General features: G+C 44.7%; 1 protein-coding gene and 1 long non-coding RNA gene across 6 annotated transcripts in view; one reads left to right on the top strand and one right to left on the bottom strand.

Moving 5' to 3' along the window:
- Nucleotides 1-13076, top strand: part of LOC144247000 (uncharacterized) — a 708772-nt gene that overhangs the window by 243445 nt on the left and 452251 nt on the right. The gene's annotated exons all lie outside the window — the stretch shown is intronic.
- The window catches only part of LOC110469855 (contactin-4), a 276501-nt gene that overhangs the window by 48731 nt on the left and 214694 nt on the right, over nucleotides 1-13076 (bottom strand). For all 5 annotated transcript variants that reach the window (XM_021529011.2, XM_021529010.2, XM_021529016.2 and 2 more), the window contains 2 exons: nucleotides 4820-4956; nucleotides 2923-3052 (listed from right to left, as the gene is read on the bottom strand). In XM_021529011.2, the coding sequence (XP_021384686.2) occupies nucleotides 2923-3052; nucleotides 4820-4956 (267 nt within the window). The remainder of the gene's footprint in view (nucleotides 1-2922; nucleotides 3053-4819; nucleotides 4957-13076) is intronic.

Here is a 13076-nt window from a genome sequence, read left to right as displayed (position 1 = left end):
GGGAGATCAGAGCTGAGATCTCCCTGCTCTGCATCACCTCGATGCCCCATGGCAGGATCCAAAACTCACCTGCAGGAGAGGTGGGAGACAAAACCCAGCAAATTCCTTTTTTCTCCTTTTTTTTTTTTTTCCCTTTTTAGCTATCATTCCTGCTGCCCAAGAGGTGAATAAATCACAACCCCACACTGAAAATGGGATGGGCTTTATCATCCAATAGTGCTTCAAGTTCCTGCAGCAGAGTTCAGTGATCTCTGAGCTGTTTTGTTTTCCATGTCTAATCACAGGCAGGGACTTAATTGTGGCACTCAGAAACACAGGTGTGATATTAAATTAAAAGAGCCCTGAAACCAGCACTGGCTTTGTAAAACACTCCAGAATTAAAGGAGACATCATGAAGACATTTCCCACCAACACACTCAGAAACAAATGCATTATTATTTATATCATTATTAATATATCATCACTTCTGAAACAAATTTCTCAGATGATTGTCCCAAATTTATAAGCAAAAGAGGTTTTTTGAATAATCCTGTTACTCCCACCTCTGTAATAAACAGTTTAGACTGCTTTTTTGTGAGTCATTTGCTGAATTTTCTTGCTCCTGTGTGAGACACACCATGGGTTTTGTTCTGTGACGTTCAAAATGTCGTCATTTGACATTTAGAAACTCTGGGCTCATTTCTCAGCACTGCCACAGCTTCCCTGGGCCACTTCAGGAGTAATGAATTTATTCACACCTTTTGTTTGTCAAGCGGGGATTTTAATGAACTTTGTTTCCCACTCTAGCCCACATTTCATTTTTCCAATTTGTTTTTTAAACATTTAGCCTGAAAACTCTCTAAGACAAGACTGCATCTCGAAACACGTCTTCTACAACGTCCAGCACCACTGGATTATGCTTTTATTTAATTACTCCGGGCAAGATAATTGGCAACAATAATTGAGAAGAATCACTCTGAGAAAAGCTCAGTCTGTAATTTTCCATTTCTCCCTTTCACTTAATTTTGGTGTAAGTCTCACTTGAGATGATTAAACAACATCAGTAGCAAGTGCTTAACTTCAGGACCTTTTAAAACAACCATTTTAACACTCAGATCTGGTTAAAAGCTAAAATTTCCCAGGGAGGGCTCAGAATGTTGCCCTGCTTTGAAACTCCAGTGAAAAGGCAAACCTGCTGCTTTCCTTTCAAAATGTGCCAAGTTAAATCACAGATGCACAGGAATTTATCTGCAGGACACCATTTGGGTGCTTTTCCTGTGACAGACAGAAACAGAGCTGCAGAACCCAAGTGAGAAATTGGCCAAATAAATATTCCTTGCCAGGTTTCTCACACCAGACACTCCAAAATTTGTTTTTTGTGTCGACACGAGGAGCTGCTTGTCATGGGGACACCCTGGGAGTCCCCACCAAGGATTAAACCTCTCTCCTCTGAAAACATCTTCCTCCTTCCCAAACATCTTCCTCCTTCCATTTTTACCAGGTTTTAAATAGACAAGAAAAGCATCAGTGGGTTTATTTCGATTTCTTTCATGTCCAATAAATCTCAGCATTGTGAAGCCTAATTTATTGAGCATTATTGTACTTTTCTCCAACAGCAACACAGACAATCCTTCAAATGAATTTTTTTTTCTATGCAGGCATCTATCACTGATGATAAAAATGACCAATAATTGAAAATCCCATAGCTGGAAAAAACCTCATGCTTTGTTCTTCAAGATAAATCAGAGAACGCAGCTAGTGAACTTTTGGTTTGAGAGCAATGAAACTGTTATTTTGTAATCAGGAATTATGTTGAACCCTTTGAAAATACATCCCTATGCTGAGCAGGGCTGCCTTTCATTCAAGAACATGGTTTGGGATTGAGTTAAAGCTGGCAGGGACATCTGGGATGGTCCCACCCCACCCCTGCTCACCCAGAGCAGCCACAGGAGGCTGCCCAGAGCCGTGGCCAGTTGGATGTTGAGCATCTCCAAGGACAAGGATGCCACCATATCTCTGGACAATTCTAGTGTCCAACCAACCTTAAAATAAAGTTTTTCTTATTTTAAGTGGTATTTCCAGGTTTCAGTTTGTGGCCATTGCCTCCTGTCCTGGCACGGGCACCTCTGAGAAGATCCTGGCTCTGTAATCTCCGTTCCCTCCCCTCAGGTGTTTCCCCACTCAGATTCACATGAGCTTCTTCTGATTTTATCTGGGAGGAGCAGAGCAGCTGTGCACAGAGCTGTGGGGTGGAAGATGCTTTTCTTTGGGATGGGGGAATTTTGTTTGCAGTTAGATTGCTGAATGGCCTCTTCAGCCAGGAGGTTTGTCACCGTGTCCTGAGCAGAGTCACCTCTGCAGCCAGGACCGGGCACTTATAGCCCTGGATGTTCTGAATGCTCAGGTTTCTCCAGAAATAACTTTAAGCAGCGGGAGAGTGAATGGACCTGCCAGCTCCTGGAGGAAGGTGGGAATGTGGGATGAAGTAAAAAACATCTGTTCTCTGCTCTCCACTGCCTCAAGTTTTCATTTCACGCCTTCCTTAGGAACAAATGGTCAAAGATGCTCTTCTGCTTGGCAGAGGGAGCTCGGGCAGGGGCTGCTGTGGATTTGGGAGCTTGGCAGTGCAGGGGACGTGCACTCACCTGTCGCTATAAGACACGTGAAAGCACGACACGAGTCACTGCTATTGCAAGGTGAAAAACAGAGAGTTTCTTTTCTGACTCCAGCATTTATACTTTTCCAAAGGTGCCAGTGGATTGGAGGGCGAACGTGCCACCTCTCCAATGACATTGAACAAACTACTAGTACATCAAGTTTCTCCACCTCTATGAAGGAATGCAAAACAATAGGTTGTTCACAGAAAGTTGTGTGAGAAAGTTCTCTGAGAGAATGTAAACTCAGCAGGCTTTAGAAAATCTTAAGAATCAGGGCGACACTCACCGATGACACTGAGCTCCGCGCTGGCGAAGATGACGCCGTGCCTGTTCTCCGCCACGCACTGGTACATCCCCGCGTCCGAGAGACTCACGTTGGGAATGGTGAGAGAGCCCTGCTCCAGCTGCAGCCTGCCCTGAGGGACAGCGAAACAAACTCCAAAATGAACGAGAACACCAAGGAGCCTCCTCAGGACAGCACCCAGAGGTTGTCCTGCTGTATTTTATAGCAAGGTGGGCAAAACGAAGTAGCGGCAACGGGAGGAATTTGCATGCTGCGATTTATTTGTCTGCCAGCCAAATTTATGTCAGGCTAGAGACTAAATGGTGAAACCAATATAGGAGCTGGTAAATGCAATTTAAATTGGAGGACTTTCCCTTGACCCCTCATTGATTTAATACCCAAAGCATTTAGATTAATATCCCTTTCAAGGAGATAAGCTTGAAGCAAGAAATGTACTTCTGTTCCACAGTGGCACATCACAGCCAAGCCCATCCTCAGAAACATTTAGAACAATGGCATTTCCATGGAATCACAGAGTCATTAAGGTTGAAAAAGACCTCCAGCATCACTGTGTCCAACCTTTGACCAAACACCACCATAGCAACTGAGCTACAGCACATGCAGATGTTTCTTGGACACCTCCCTTGGCAGTTCCAATGGAGAAATTCACCCTTTCCATGGAGAAATTCCTCCTGATGCCCAACCTGACCCTCTCCTGGCACATCTTGAGGCCATTTGGAGTGATTTGCCAATGCAGGCTGCTAAGACTGGTTGCCATCTCAGCCAGCACAGAGAGAAACATTCAAAATCTTCTGCGGTTTACTGAAAACAATGTAAATGACAATAATTTAATGATCCTTTACTTCGTATCAGCCACTAACATGATTTAAGAATAAGACCATCTGCCAGTGACCAGCGTGAAGCAACCAGAATTAGTGTGTGGAGTGAAAGACCAGGCTATCATTTGTCAGCCTGAGGATATGGAGCTCGAGTTATCAATTCTAATAAGTCCAGCAAAGTGTTCCCTCCCTCCCCAGGAGTTTGACATTAAAAAAAAAATCTAAAATAAAGAGCTTTTGGTTTTCTACTTGGCCTTAGGGCAGAAATTTAATGTTTGTGCAATTTTTATCAGGGTTTGATCAAATTGGGGCTGCCATGTTCTTTCACAATAAGTGAAGGGGAAGAAGTGCTGGCTACTGTGAAACCAAAGCTTTGGTGACTTGGCAGAGCTTGTGGTGGCAAGGTGGGATCATGGACTGGGTGATGACCCCCCCAGGAGAGGTTGGGCTGGTGGGAGGGTGTAGTTCCACAGCTGCTGCACAGGGACACAGCTCAGCAGGAGGAGTGGGAAATCCATCAAACACCAGCAGGGATCACGAGGTTTCATTATCACCTGAAGTTCACCTAAACATCCTAAATTAAAATAATTGTTTTAGGGTGATCATTCTCTAGTGACTGATCCAAAGCCCCATTCAGCCATTCCTCCTTCTTTCTAGCCTTAGGTTTGCATTGTGGATCCTTCATGTTGGGGAGGAGAGCTCTGAATGTAGAGCTGTTGTGTGTCCTGCTTGTCCCTGGCAGCAGCTCCTGGAGCTGTAGGGAGGTGCCACCAGGCACAGGAAGCAACAGGGGTGGCACAGGGTGCCCAGAGCAGCTGTGGCTGCCCCTGGATCCCTGGCAGTGTCCAAGACCAGGCTGGACAAAGCTTGGAGCAGCCTGGGACAGCGGAAGGTGGCAGGGGTGGAAGGAGATGATCCTGAAGGTCCCTTCCAACCCAATTCCGCGATTCCACAGCACCTCCATCCTCCCCACCCCAAAACCAACGCCCAGAGATCAGGGAGCTGGCAGAACAGCCCAGCACCCCCAGCTCCCATCCCCAGGGGGTTCCAGCAGTGCCTACCTGTGGCTGCAGGGGCTCCCCGTCCTTGAGCCAGCGGTAGGAGGGCTTGGGGCGGCCGCTGGCGCGGCACTCCCAGGACACGCGCTCCTCGATGGCCGCGTGCACGTCGCTGATCTGCTGCGTCCAGCTGGGCTGGGCTGCAAGGCAAGCAGGGAGGCAAGCCTCGAGCCTGGGAGCAGCAGCTCTGTGCTGCCAAGCAGACGTTTCTTAGCAGAACATGGAGCTTGGCAACATTGGGGTTTTAGATTTACTATTTCCCGTCTATTTGTCACCCTGCGGTTCTTTAGGGTGTAACTCCAAACTCCACACACAGTGTGAGCTGCTGCTTCCCCATTTGGGGCAGACACAACAATTCCTCTCCAGGCCTGGCAGTCAAGGACCCCTCACTGCCTCAGGCCAGAGAGATGGGAACAAAAGTGAGTTGGGGGAGCAAACCTGGGGTCAGTGACTTCATTACCTGCAGCTGGAAGATTCACCCCCAATATACAAATGGACCAAACTTATCAAAGTGTGCAAACCTGTGACCCATCATCCACTTTTGGGTGTAGCCCCTGGGGGCTTTGTCTACCCTAAATGTACCTGAAGGCCCTTCAATAAATAGAACAGCTTTTTATTCCCTTAATTCTGCCTGGCCTCTGTTTTTAAGTAGCCCCAAAAAGGCATCATAAGAACTGCCAATAATTACTGTTCTTCCTTGAGTCCAGTGCTGCTTTCTGAAGGTGGCACAGGCCAAGATCAGAAGCTACTTTTATTTTATTTGTAGTAAAAACCCTTAAAGAAAAAGAGTAGCTTCAGAAGCCCTGCTCATCCTGCAAAAACAAAGCAGTAGTTATGCACCTGGTCTTTGAAATAGAGACTTTTCCCTCCTCAGGGTCTCAATAAACTTAGGCTTCAAAGCTCTAAAATTTAGCTGCAGAATTCAAAACATGTAATTTAGAACTAGTTCTGCATTGAAATTGAGGTTATTCCAGTTACTCTGCATGGTTACAGGCACTACTTCAGGTCCAGGCTCTCCGTCTTGATTAAGGCCAGATCTCCATATATTGCCACAGAAAAGAAAAATCTTTGGACCCAATTATTGTGTTAATGACACTGAATAAATCCAGAAGGGCCACAAGCAGATATTGGAGACACGTTTTGGTAGAATTTAGTGAAAACTAGCACTGGCAGTTTCGAATCACTTGTGGGATTGTATTTTTAATGGTGTTTCACATAATTTTATCAGTTTGTTGGCTTTTTTCTTAATAGAATTTGAGTTTAGCCAGATTCCACTAAATTCCACTAAAATTGCCACATGGTTTTGAAGACCACCCGAAACCACAGACTTAAGACTTGCCTTTTGTTGTTGTTATCCACATATATTTACAATATGCAATGCTGTCTATTTAAGATCTTATTAGTAATAGTATATTAAAATATTATATCTATAATACTTTCCAGAAAGTCCCAGTAAACAATAGATTTCTGATTTTTTTAATGGGCATTTACCCTATTTTGATACAAGAGCATCTGACTTAGCAGGATGGTATTACCAGCAGAGGTCTCCAAGAACCTGATTAATACTTTTCCCTGTGTAATCAGATAAAAGAAAAAAAAAAAGATTCCTCAAAGCCAGGTAACAACTTTACACATCTTTGGATGGGGACGGGGCCCAGAGATTGGCTTGAAAGGATAAATTTTAAAATACCACATCAAAAGGGCAAATTGATAGGATTATACCCAAAAGAGGGGTATGTCTGTGATGATGGGATGCTGGAAATCCAAATTCAGAGAGCTCGGGTTGTGTTTAACCCCACCCCTGGCACCCTGAACGTGCCTACAAAGCAGAGATGAGGTGGAGAGTTTTCCACAGCACCTCAGCTCCAAGGGAATTCCAAAAAAAAAAAAAACAAAAGGTGAACTGAGCATCCTGGCAATGCAGAAGGGAAAGGAGAAGTGAATGGTGTTTATTTCTCTGGCTGCCCCTCCTGCCCCTGTAAAATTTTAAGCTTGTTTATTGTCAGTATCTAAAGAGACAGGAAAGGGAAAGCCTTTAAATATAGGAAGATGAAAGTCAGTTCTGTCATCTGGAGTAAGAACTTGAACAATTCCATCGAGCTGAGCAATTGCAATGGGTTCAGTGGCTCAAGGACATTTGCAAATTACCCATGAATTTACATATTTACTATTCTAACAGCATCTAACTCATCATTTTGAAGGGAATTTTATGATCCCATGAAAGGAGCTCTATAAAACCCACACACATGCATTTGCCTTTTTTATTTTTGCTGCGCTGTTTTACAGATTTCCCACATGAAAACAAATCTAAACAAAAAAAAAAACCTACCCAGACAAAACAACTGGAATTAGTCTGCAAATCAAGAAAAGCCATGAATGGTAAGCTGAGCTCTATAACCTGAGTGTGTGCTATGGAAAAACAAAAATAACTCCCGTGGAGAGGAGGAGAGAAAATTCAGAATTCATCCTCATTTCATACAGACTCCCCAAATAAGGGAAATAATAATTTTCCCCAAATACGGAAATTCTTTCCAAAAGGCATTTTTGGGGGTGGTTTGTGGGTTGTTCATCCCAGCTCCTGCCCTGAGTGCTGAGACTGAGACGTGCAGTGCTGGAAGCTGCCACCCCAAATTCACGTCACCCTCTGGAGTGCAGCACCCACGAGCCACAGCCCCCACCCCACACCACCCTAACCCCCTCCAGAGATATGAACTGGTTAAAATTCCAAATTCCAAAGCCATTTATGGTGCACACAACTCCAGAGCTGTCGGAACTCAAAATGTCCCTCAGACATTTTTGGATGTTCTGGGCCCAGGTCAGAAGCATTTGAGACCCTGGCAGGCAGCTGGAAACAGCTGTGATTTTGGGTTTGAGCCATGGAATGATTTACCAACCTTGCAGGGAGAACAAGAAGTCACAAAAGTTTAGATATTAGAGTAGAAGTAGTCACAAAGTAGAGGGAAGAATTTCTGAGTGCTGTACAGGGGGGTTTGGTTTTGTACATGGGGGTCAGAGGTTTTAAGATGGATTTGGGATTTGGGCCTGCCCTGTCCTCCCTCTTTCTCCTTCCTCACCTCCATGTTCTTGGTGATGTTGGCACTCACAGATTGGTTTAGAGTAGAAAGGAACCATTTAATATAGGTAATAGGCATTGGGGAAAAACTGTGAACATGTAACACGTAATGTACCATATAAAAGATAGAAAATCACCATTTAATATAGGTAATAGGCATTGGGGAAAAACTGTAACCATGTCACACGTAATGTACCATATAAAAGATAGAAAATCACCATTTAATATAGGTAATAGGCATTGGGGAAAACTGCAAACATGTAACACGTAATGTACCATATAAAAGAGAGCAGCAGCCCTGGGTGGGAGAGAAGAAGCAGTCGGGGTCAGAGAGGATGTCAGGGTGTGTGTGTGCCTCTGCCTGAGCTGTGAGCAAACCACAGCAGCCCCAGGAGAAAATCTTTGAGATAACTTGCAATAAACTGCCTTGAGACCAGACAACAGAGACTGCTGAGCCTTTCTGTGGAAGCTTGGGCTGGAGGATGGATTTTTCCAGCACACAGAGCCCCAAACCAGGCCTGGGCTCCGTCACAGAGCAAGCAGCACAGGTCAGGAAATCATCTCGGTGAAAAGCTCTGAGCCGTTTGTTCGGCAGGAATTCGTTCTCTGCTGCTCTTTGGGAGCTTTTTCTAATTAGGTCAAGCTCTCCTCTCAACAGTTCAGTGCAGAGAGAAGCTCTTGGCTTCATCTTGGGGAATACTCAGGGGTTGGCTCACGCTGCAAATATCTGTGAGCCACCAAAGCAGAGTGGCCACAACCTAATGGAGTTTGACAGGCGCCCACTGGGGATCAGGCCAAGGTAACAGGACACGAGATTTCAGGCATGATAATTAAAATAATTCGGATAAGGGGATGAAACCAGTTCCTCTCTGCAACATTTTCTGGTGTAGTGATGTTCTTGGAGATAATGACAAGGTTTAATTCGTGACTGGTCTAAAAAAATGTCCTTTGGATTGTTTCAGTGACGCTGACCAAAGAGAAATTATTTTACAGGAGATATTTTGGTCCTGCTTGGAGTACTTAAGATAGTACTGGCCTTGGAAACATCCTGGAGGAAAAATCTGGAAGCTGATTAAGAATTCATCTGAGTTGCAAGCAAAATTCATATGCTAAATCTATAAAGTGAAAGAAAAAGCTAATAGATATAAGCATGACTCTTACATAAGGATTGCTTTAAAGAAAAATCTTCCCCTCCTAGGAGATTTCTGGAGTTTGTACTCAGGGAGACTGAAGAAAAGTGATGGAAATAGTGAGAAAGAAACCCTGTTTACCTTTGATCACCTTTCAGTCTTCACCAGCACAAAGTGGGACAGTTAAAACCAGGTAAATGTGCCCAAATATATTCCTACTTCTCTAAGACAAAAAAGTCCAGGGGCAGTCTGTCCTTCACTGTAATAAATTAAAAGGCAAAAATAGGAACTGGAAATCATGTCCTAAAAGATATTTGAAAATGAAATCATGTGGCAGGTGATGATGCATCACCTCAGAAATGAGTAACAAACCCCCAGAAGTAAAGGAGAAATATCAGAAATAAACAAGAAATAAACCTGTAGGACACTGCAATCATCTGTGAGTTCAAAACAACCAAAAAGGCTCAAGCAAATGAGGTGCTAATACATATCCAGAATCCAATTCTCAGCTGGTGTGTATTGATTTCAGTGTTCCTAAGCCAATTTCTAGCAGCTGATGACCTGGTGCAGGCTGTGTAATTCATCATTAATGGCAGATGAAAGGCTGAATGAGTTGTCCATTACCATCTCTATTCTAAGGAGATTGAGACTGAGCCCAGGATCAGAGCGGTCTAAAGACCAGAAAGCCAAGTGTAAGAAGTAAAAAAAGAAAAAAAATAAAAACAACCAGATGGGAAAAGCAGATGAGTAACTGGAAATAAAGAGTGCAGGCAGTGTGTAAGGCTTGTGCAGAAATGTGCCCATCCTGCCCCGAACGGGGACACAGCTCCTGTGCACAAACCCCACAGATCCGGATTTGTTTCTTCCCAAAGATCACAGGGGTGTGGAACCAGACCTCCAGTGTGGGATTGCCCCTTCTCCTCTCTCTTCCTGTCCTCCCTCCTGACCTCTGCTGCCAGTCAAGGACTGTTTGATACCTGTACAACCTCAAGGTGTGCAAATCCTGCACCAAACCAATCTGCTGGAATGCTGTGCCTAAAAAAAATAAATAAATCTCCATTTGGCTGAGTCTTTGGAAACTCTACGAGACTGACCTTACTAACCCAGCCTGGCAGTTCTGCTTGGCACTAAAATATTAAACACCAGAGGAAAAGAAACAGAGAAAAATCTGAAGGACTTAACCCAGCTGATAAAACCACTTCAGTCATCCCTTCCTCACATTTACCTCATGTTCTGTACCACTGCAGGATTTTGTTCCCAATTTTTGTAGGCTGTGGGTGTTACAGGCACACCCACAGGGACCCATCCTCCTGGGTTTAGTTGCTTTTTTATCCTGGCACTAAACTGCAGCTGCTCAGGGGTGTAAGGGAGGTATAGGGTGTTCCATGAGTAGTCTTCACTCATTTAATTCCTATTTGTGTTTCACCCTATTTGTATTTTTGCTTCTCCTGCTGGAGAGATGATTCTCCAAGCAACAATGATAATAACACGAGACTTTTTCTGAATCTCCAAAAATTGGGTTTCTCTGTAAGCAGGGTTCCAGCAATCCCTTGGAAAAGGAAAAGCTGATGAGAAGCATGTCTGTGCTCTGTGCAGGAAGCTGCTCTGGATGCAAGAGCTCCCTTGGGCAGAAAAGAACTCAAAACTCAGAGTTACTCCTCACTGTATTAACTTTTACCTGTGTAAAAGGTGACAACAGGGTTTTCTAGTGAGTGATGTGAAAGATAATTAATAATAATATAGTAATAATACCATCATGCACTTGCCCTATGTACAGGAATTTTCTTGTCATTTTATCAGTCCAGAAACTCACTTTATTCAAATTTTCAGCAAATTATTTGTGATTTGGGACCTAAACTGAGCAGACATAAAACTGCCTTATTTTCACTTGTGCAAACTTCCTTTTTAGACCTCTGGCCATAATGAAGAGAATAATCTGATTTACATCTGAGGCTGTTTTACAGAGTGGCATAAAGTAGATTTTTCCCAAATAAAACACAGGCCTGCTGATGAAAGGAGGACTCTTTTCACTGCAAAATTAAGGAGCCTCACAAATTCCTTAGATTTGAGAAGGATTTAATCTGAAAAGGGGCCCAGACAATTAAATGTGTTTTGCTGAATATCTCACAGAACTGTAATTAGTGACAGAGAAGTCTGTCTGTCTGCTAATGCAGATGCTGCTGTGCTGACACTTTTGGAAAGCATTTGAGCTGCAATTTTTTTCCTCCTTTCCTTGGCTTGCCAGAGCAGGAGAGGATGGGAGATGCTGGAGCAACACAGGTGATGCTGAGGCAGCACCTGCACAGTGCTGGGAGCTGCTTTGGGGCTTGGATATTTCCCAGTGTGGATCTGACTGGAAAAGCAGGGACAAATCCCAGGTTTTGTGTCAAATCCCAGCACACAAACGTTCTCAGTACAATGTTCTCAGTGGTGGTGCAGCTCCCTGTGCTGTCACTCCCAGCCCCACTGAGCACGTCCATAACACCTCAACCAGCAGCTATTTTTCATATTTTCTGTTATTCAGGTGAAATATTTTGTTGGGAAGGGGGATATCAAGATGTTGCATTGACTGATCAGAGTCAACATAGGGAAGCAGAGCCCAAGGAGCTCAAACCCAGGGATGAGCAGCCTTGGGGTCTCAAATATCAACAAAAGAAGATTGGGCTGAAACAGCATCTAAAGTTGCCACGAATTAAACATCAATAATAAATAAGCGTCTCCTCGATGCTGGCTTTATGAACAAAAAAAGGCAATTTCTTTTTAAATTAGCTGGTTAAGGTAATCTGTTTACTGTACTTCTGCCAGGAAAAAAATAATTGTTGGCATTGCTGTTTGCTCAGGATATAAATCTTAGCCCTGCGGAGGGTTAGCAAATGTAAAATTTATGAGCAGCCAGATTAAAAATACAATCAGGTCAATAGGAGTGCATCCCAAAACACACAGCTGAGGGTGTGGAGGGCCCCGGAGAAACTGGGAGAAACTGGGAGAAACTGGGAGAAGGGAACCCTGTGTCCTGCTGGGGACCTCACCTGCCTCAGCCACGGGATTCAGCTGGCACAGGGAACAAGGAAGGCAGCACCAGCACTCTGAGCTGCTAAAAGGTGGAAAAGAAGAGGCTGTGCAGTCTAATTTGATAATTCAGGATCAGGGAATATTCTGAGTTGGTAGAAACCCACAAGGATCAAGTGCAGCTGTTGGCCCTGCACAGGACAGCCCCAAGAATCCCAGCAGGAGCTTTGGCCAGGAATTAACCTGAGGCTGGGACAGCAGGGAGAACAAGAGAAATGTGTCATTCAGAGTTCCATCAGCAAGGAAATGTGTCATTCAGAGTTCCATCAGCCAAGGAAGCAGGAGTTGGCTGCTGTAATTGCATTAACAGGAGCACGTTTCCATGGGAAGGTCGATCCATCAAGGGGGACCCAGCCCTGGCAGAAGGGTTTGTGGAGAGCAGGGAAACACAGCCTGGTGCAGGGAGGGGCTCAGAGCACAGGAAAGGCAGAAAGGATGGATCCTGCACGTTTAATTAACCTTTTCTGCTGCAACAAGGGTGTCAAACAACCTCAGTGTCACTGATATGCCAACGGAGGAGAAAATAAACACTGATACAAGAGTGAAACACGGCAGAAGTCAACCCTCCCTGACAGCTTCCAGCAGCACCCAGAGAAGCTGACAAGGCTGGGTTATCTACAACAAGCAGGCAAATTTGAATTTCTTTTTCTTCTAGTTTCTTATTTTATGCCATGCACAGAGGCTGATAACTGGATTTCAAGGAGTGGAGCTGCCAGAGCCTCACTGTGACCTGCAGAGCACGTGGGCAGCACCTCTGACAGCCCAGAGCACACTGAGCACCACCTTGGGCTGAAGGGACCCCAAATCCCATCAGTGTCACCCCTGCCATGGCAGGGACACCTCCCACTGTCCCAGCTGCTCCAAACCCCAAATTCCAACCTGGCCCTGGGCACTGCCAGGGATCCAGGGCAGCCCCAGCTGCTCTGGGCACCTGTGCCAGGGCTGCCCACTCTGATGATAAAAAAATTTCTTCCTCAAATCCATTCAA

Source organism: Lonchura striata, chromosome 12 (assembly GCF_046129695.1).
Source record: "Lonchura striata isolate bLonStr1 chromosome 12, bLonStr1.mat, whole genome shotgun sequence".
Classification (NCBI taxonomy): Eukaryota; Metazoa; Chordata; class Aves; order Passeriformes; family Estrildidae; genus Lonchura; species Lonchura striata.
Note: the sequence above shows the minus strand (reverse complement) of the source record. Positions and strands in the feature narration are given on the sequence as shown.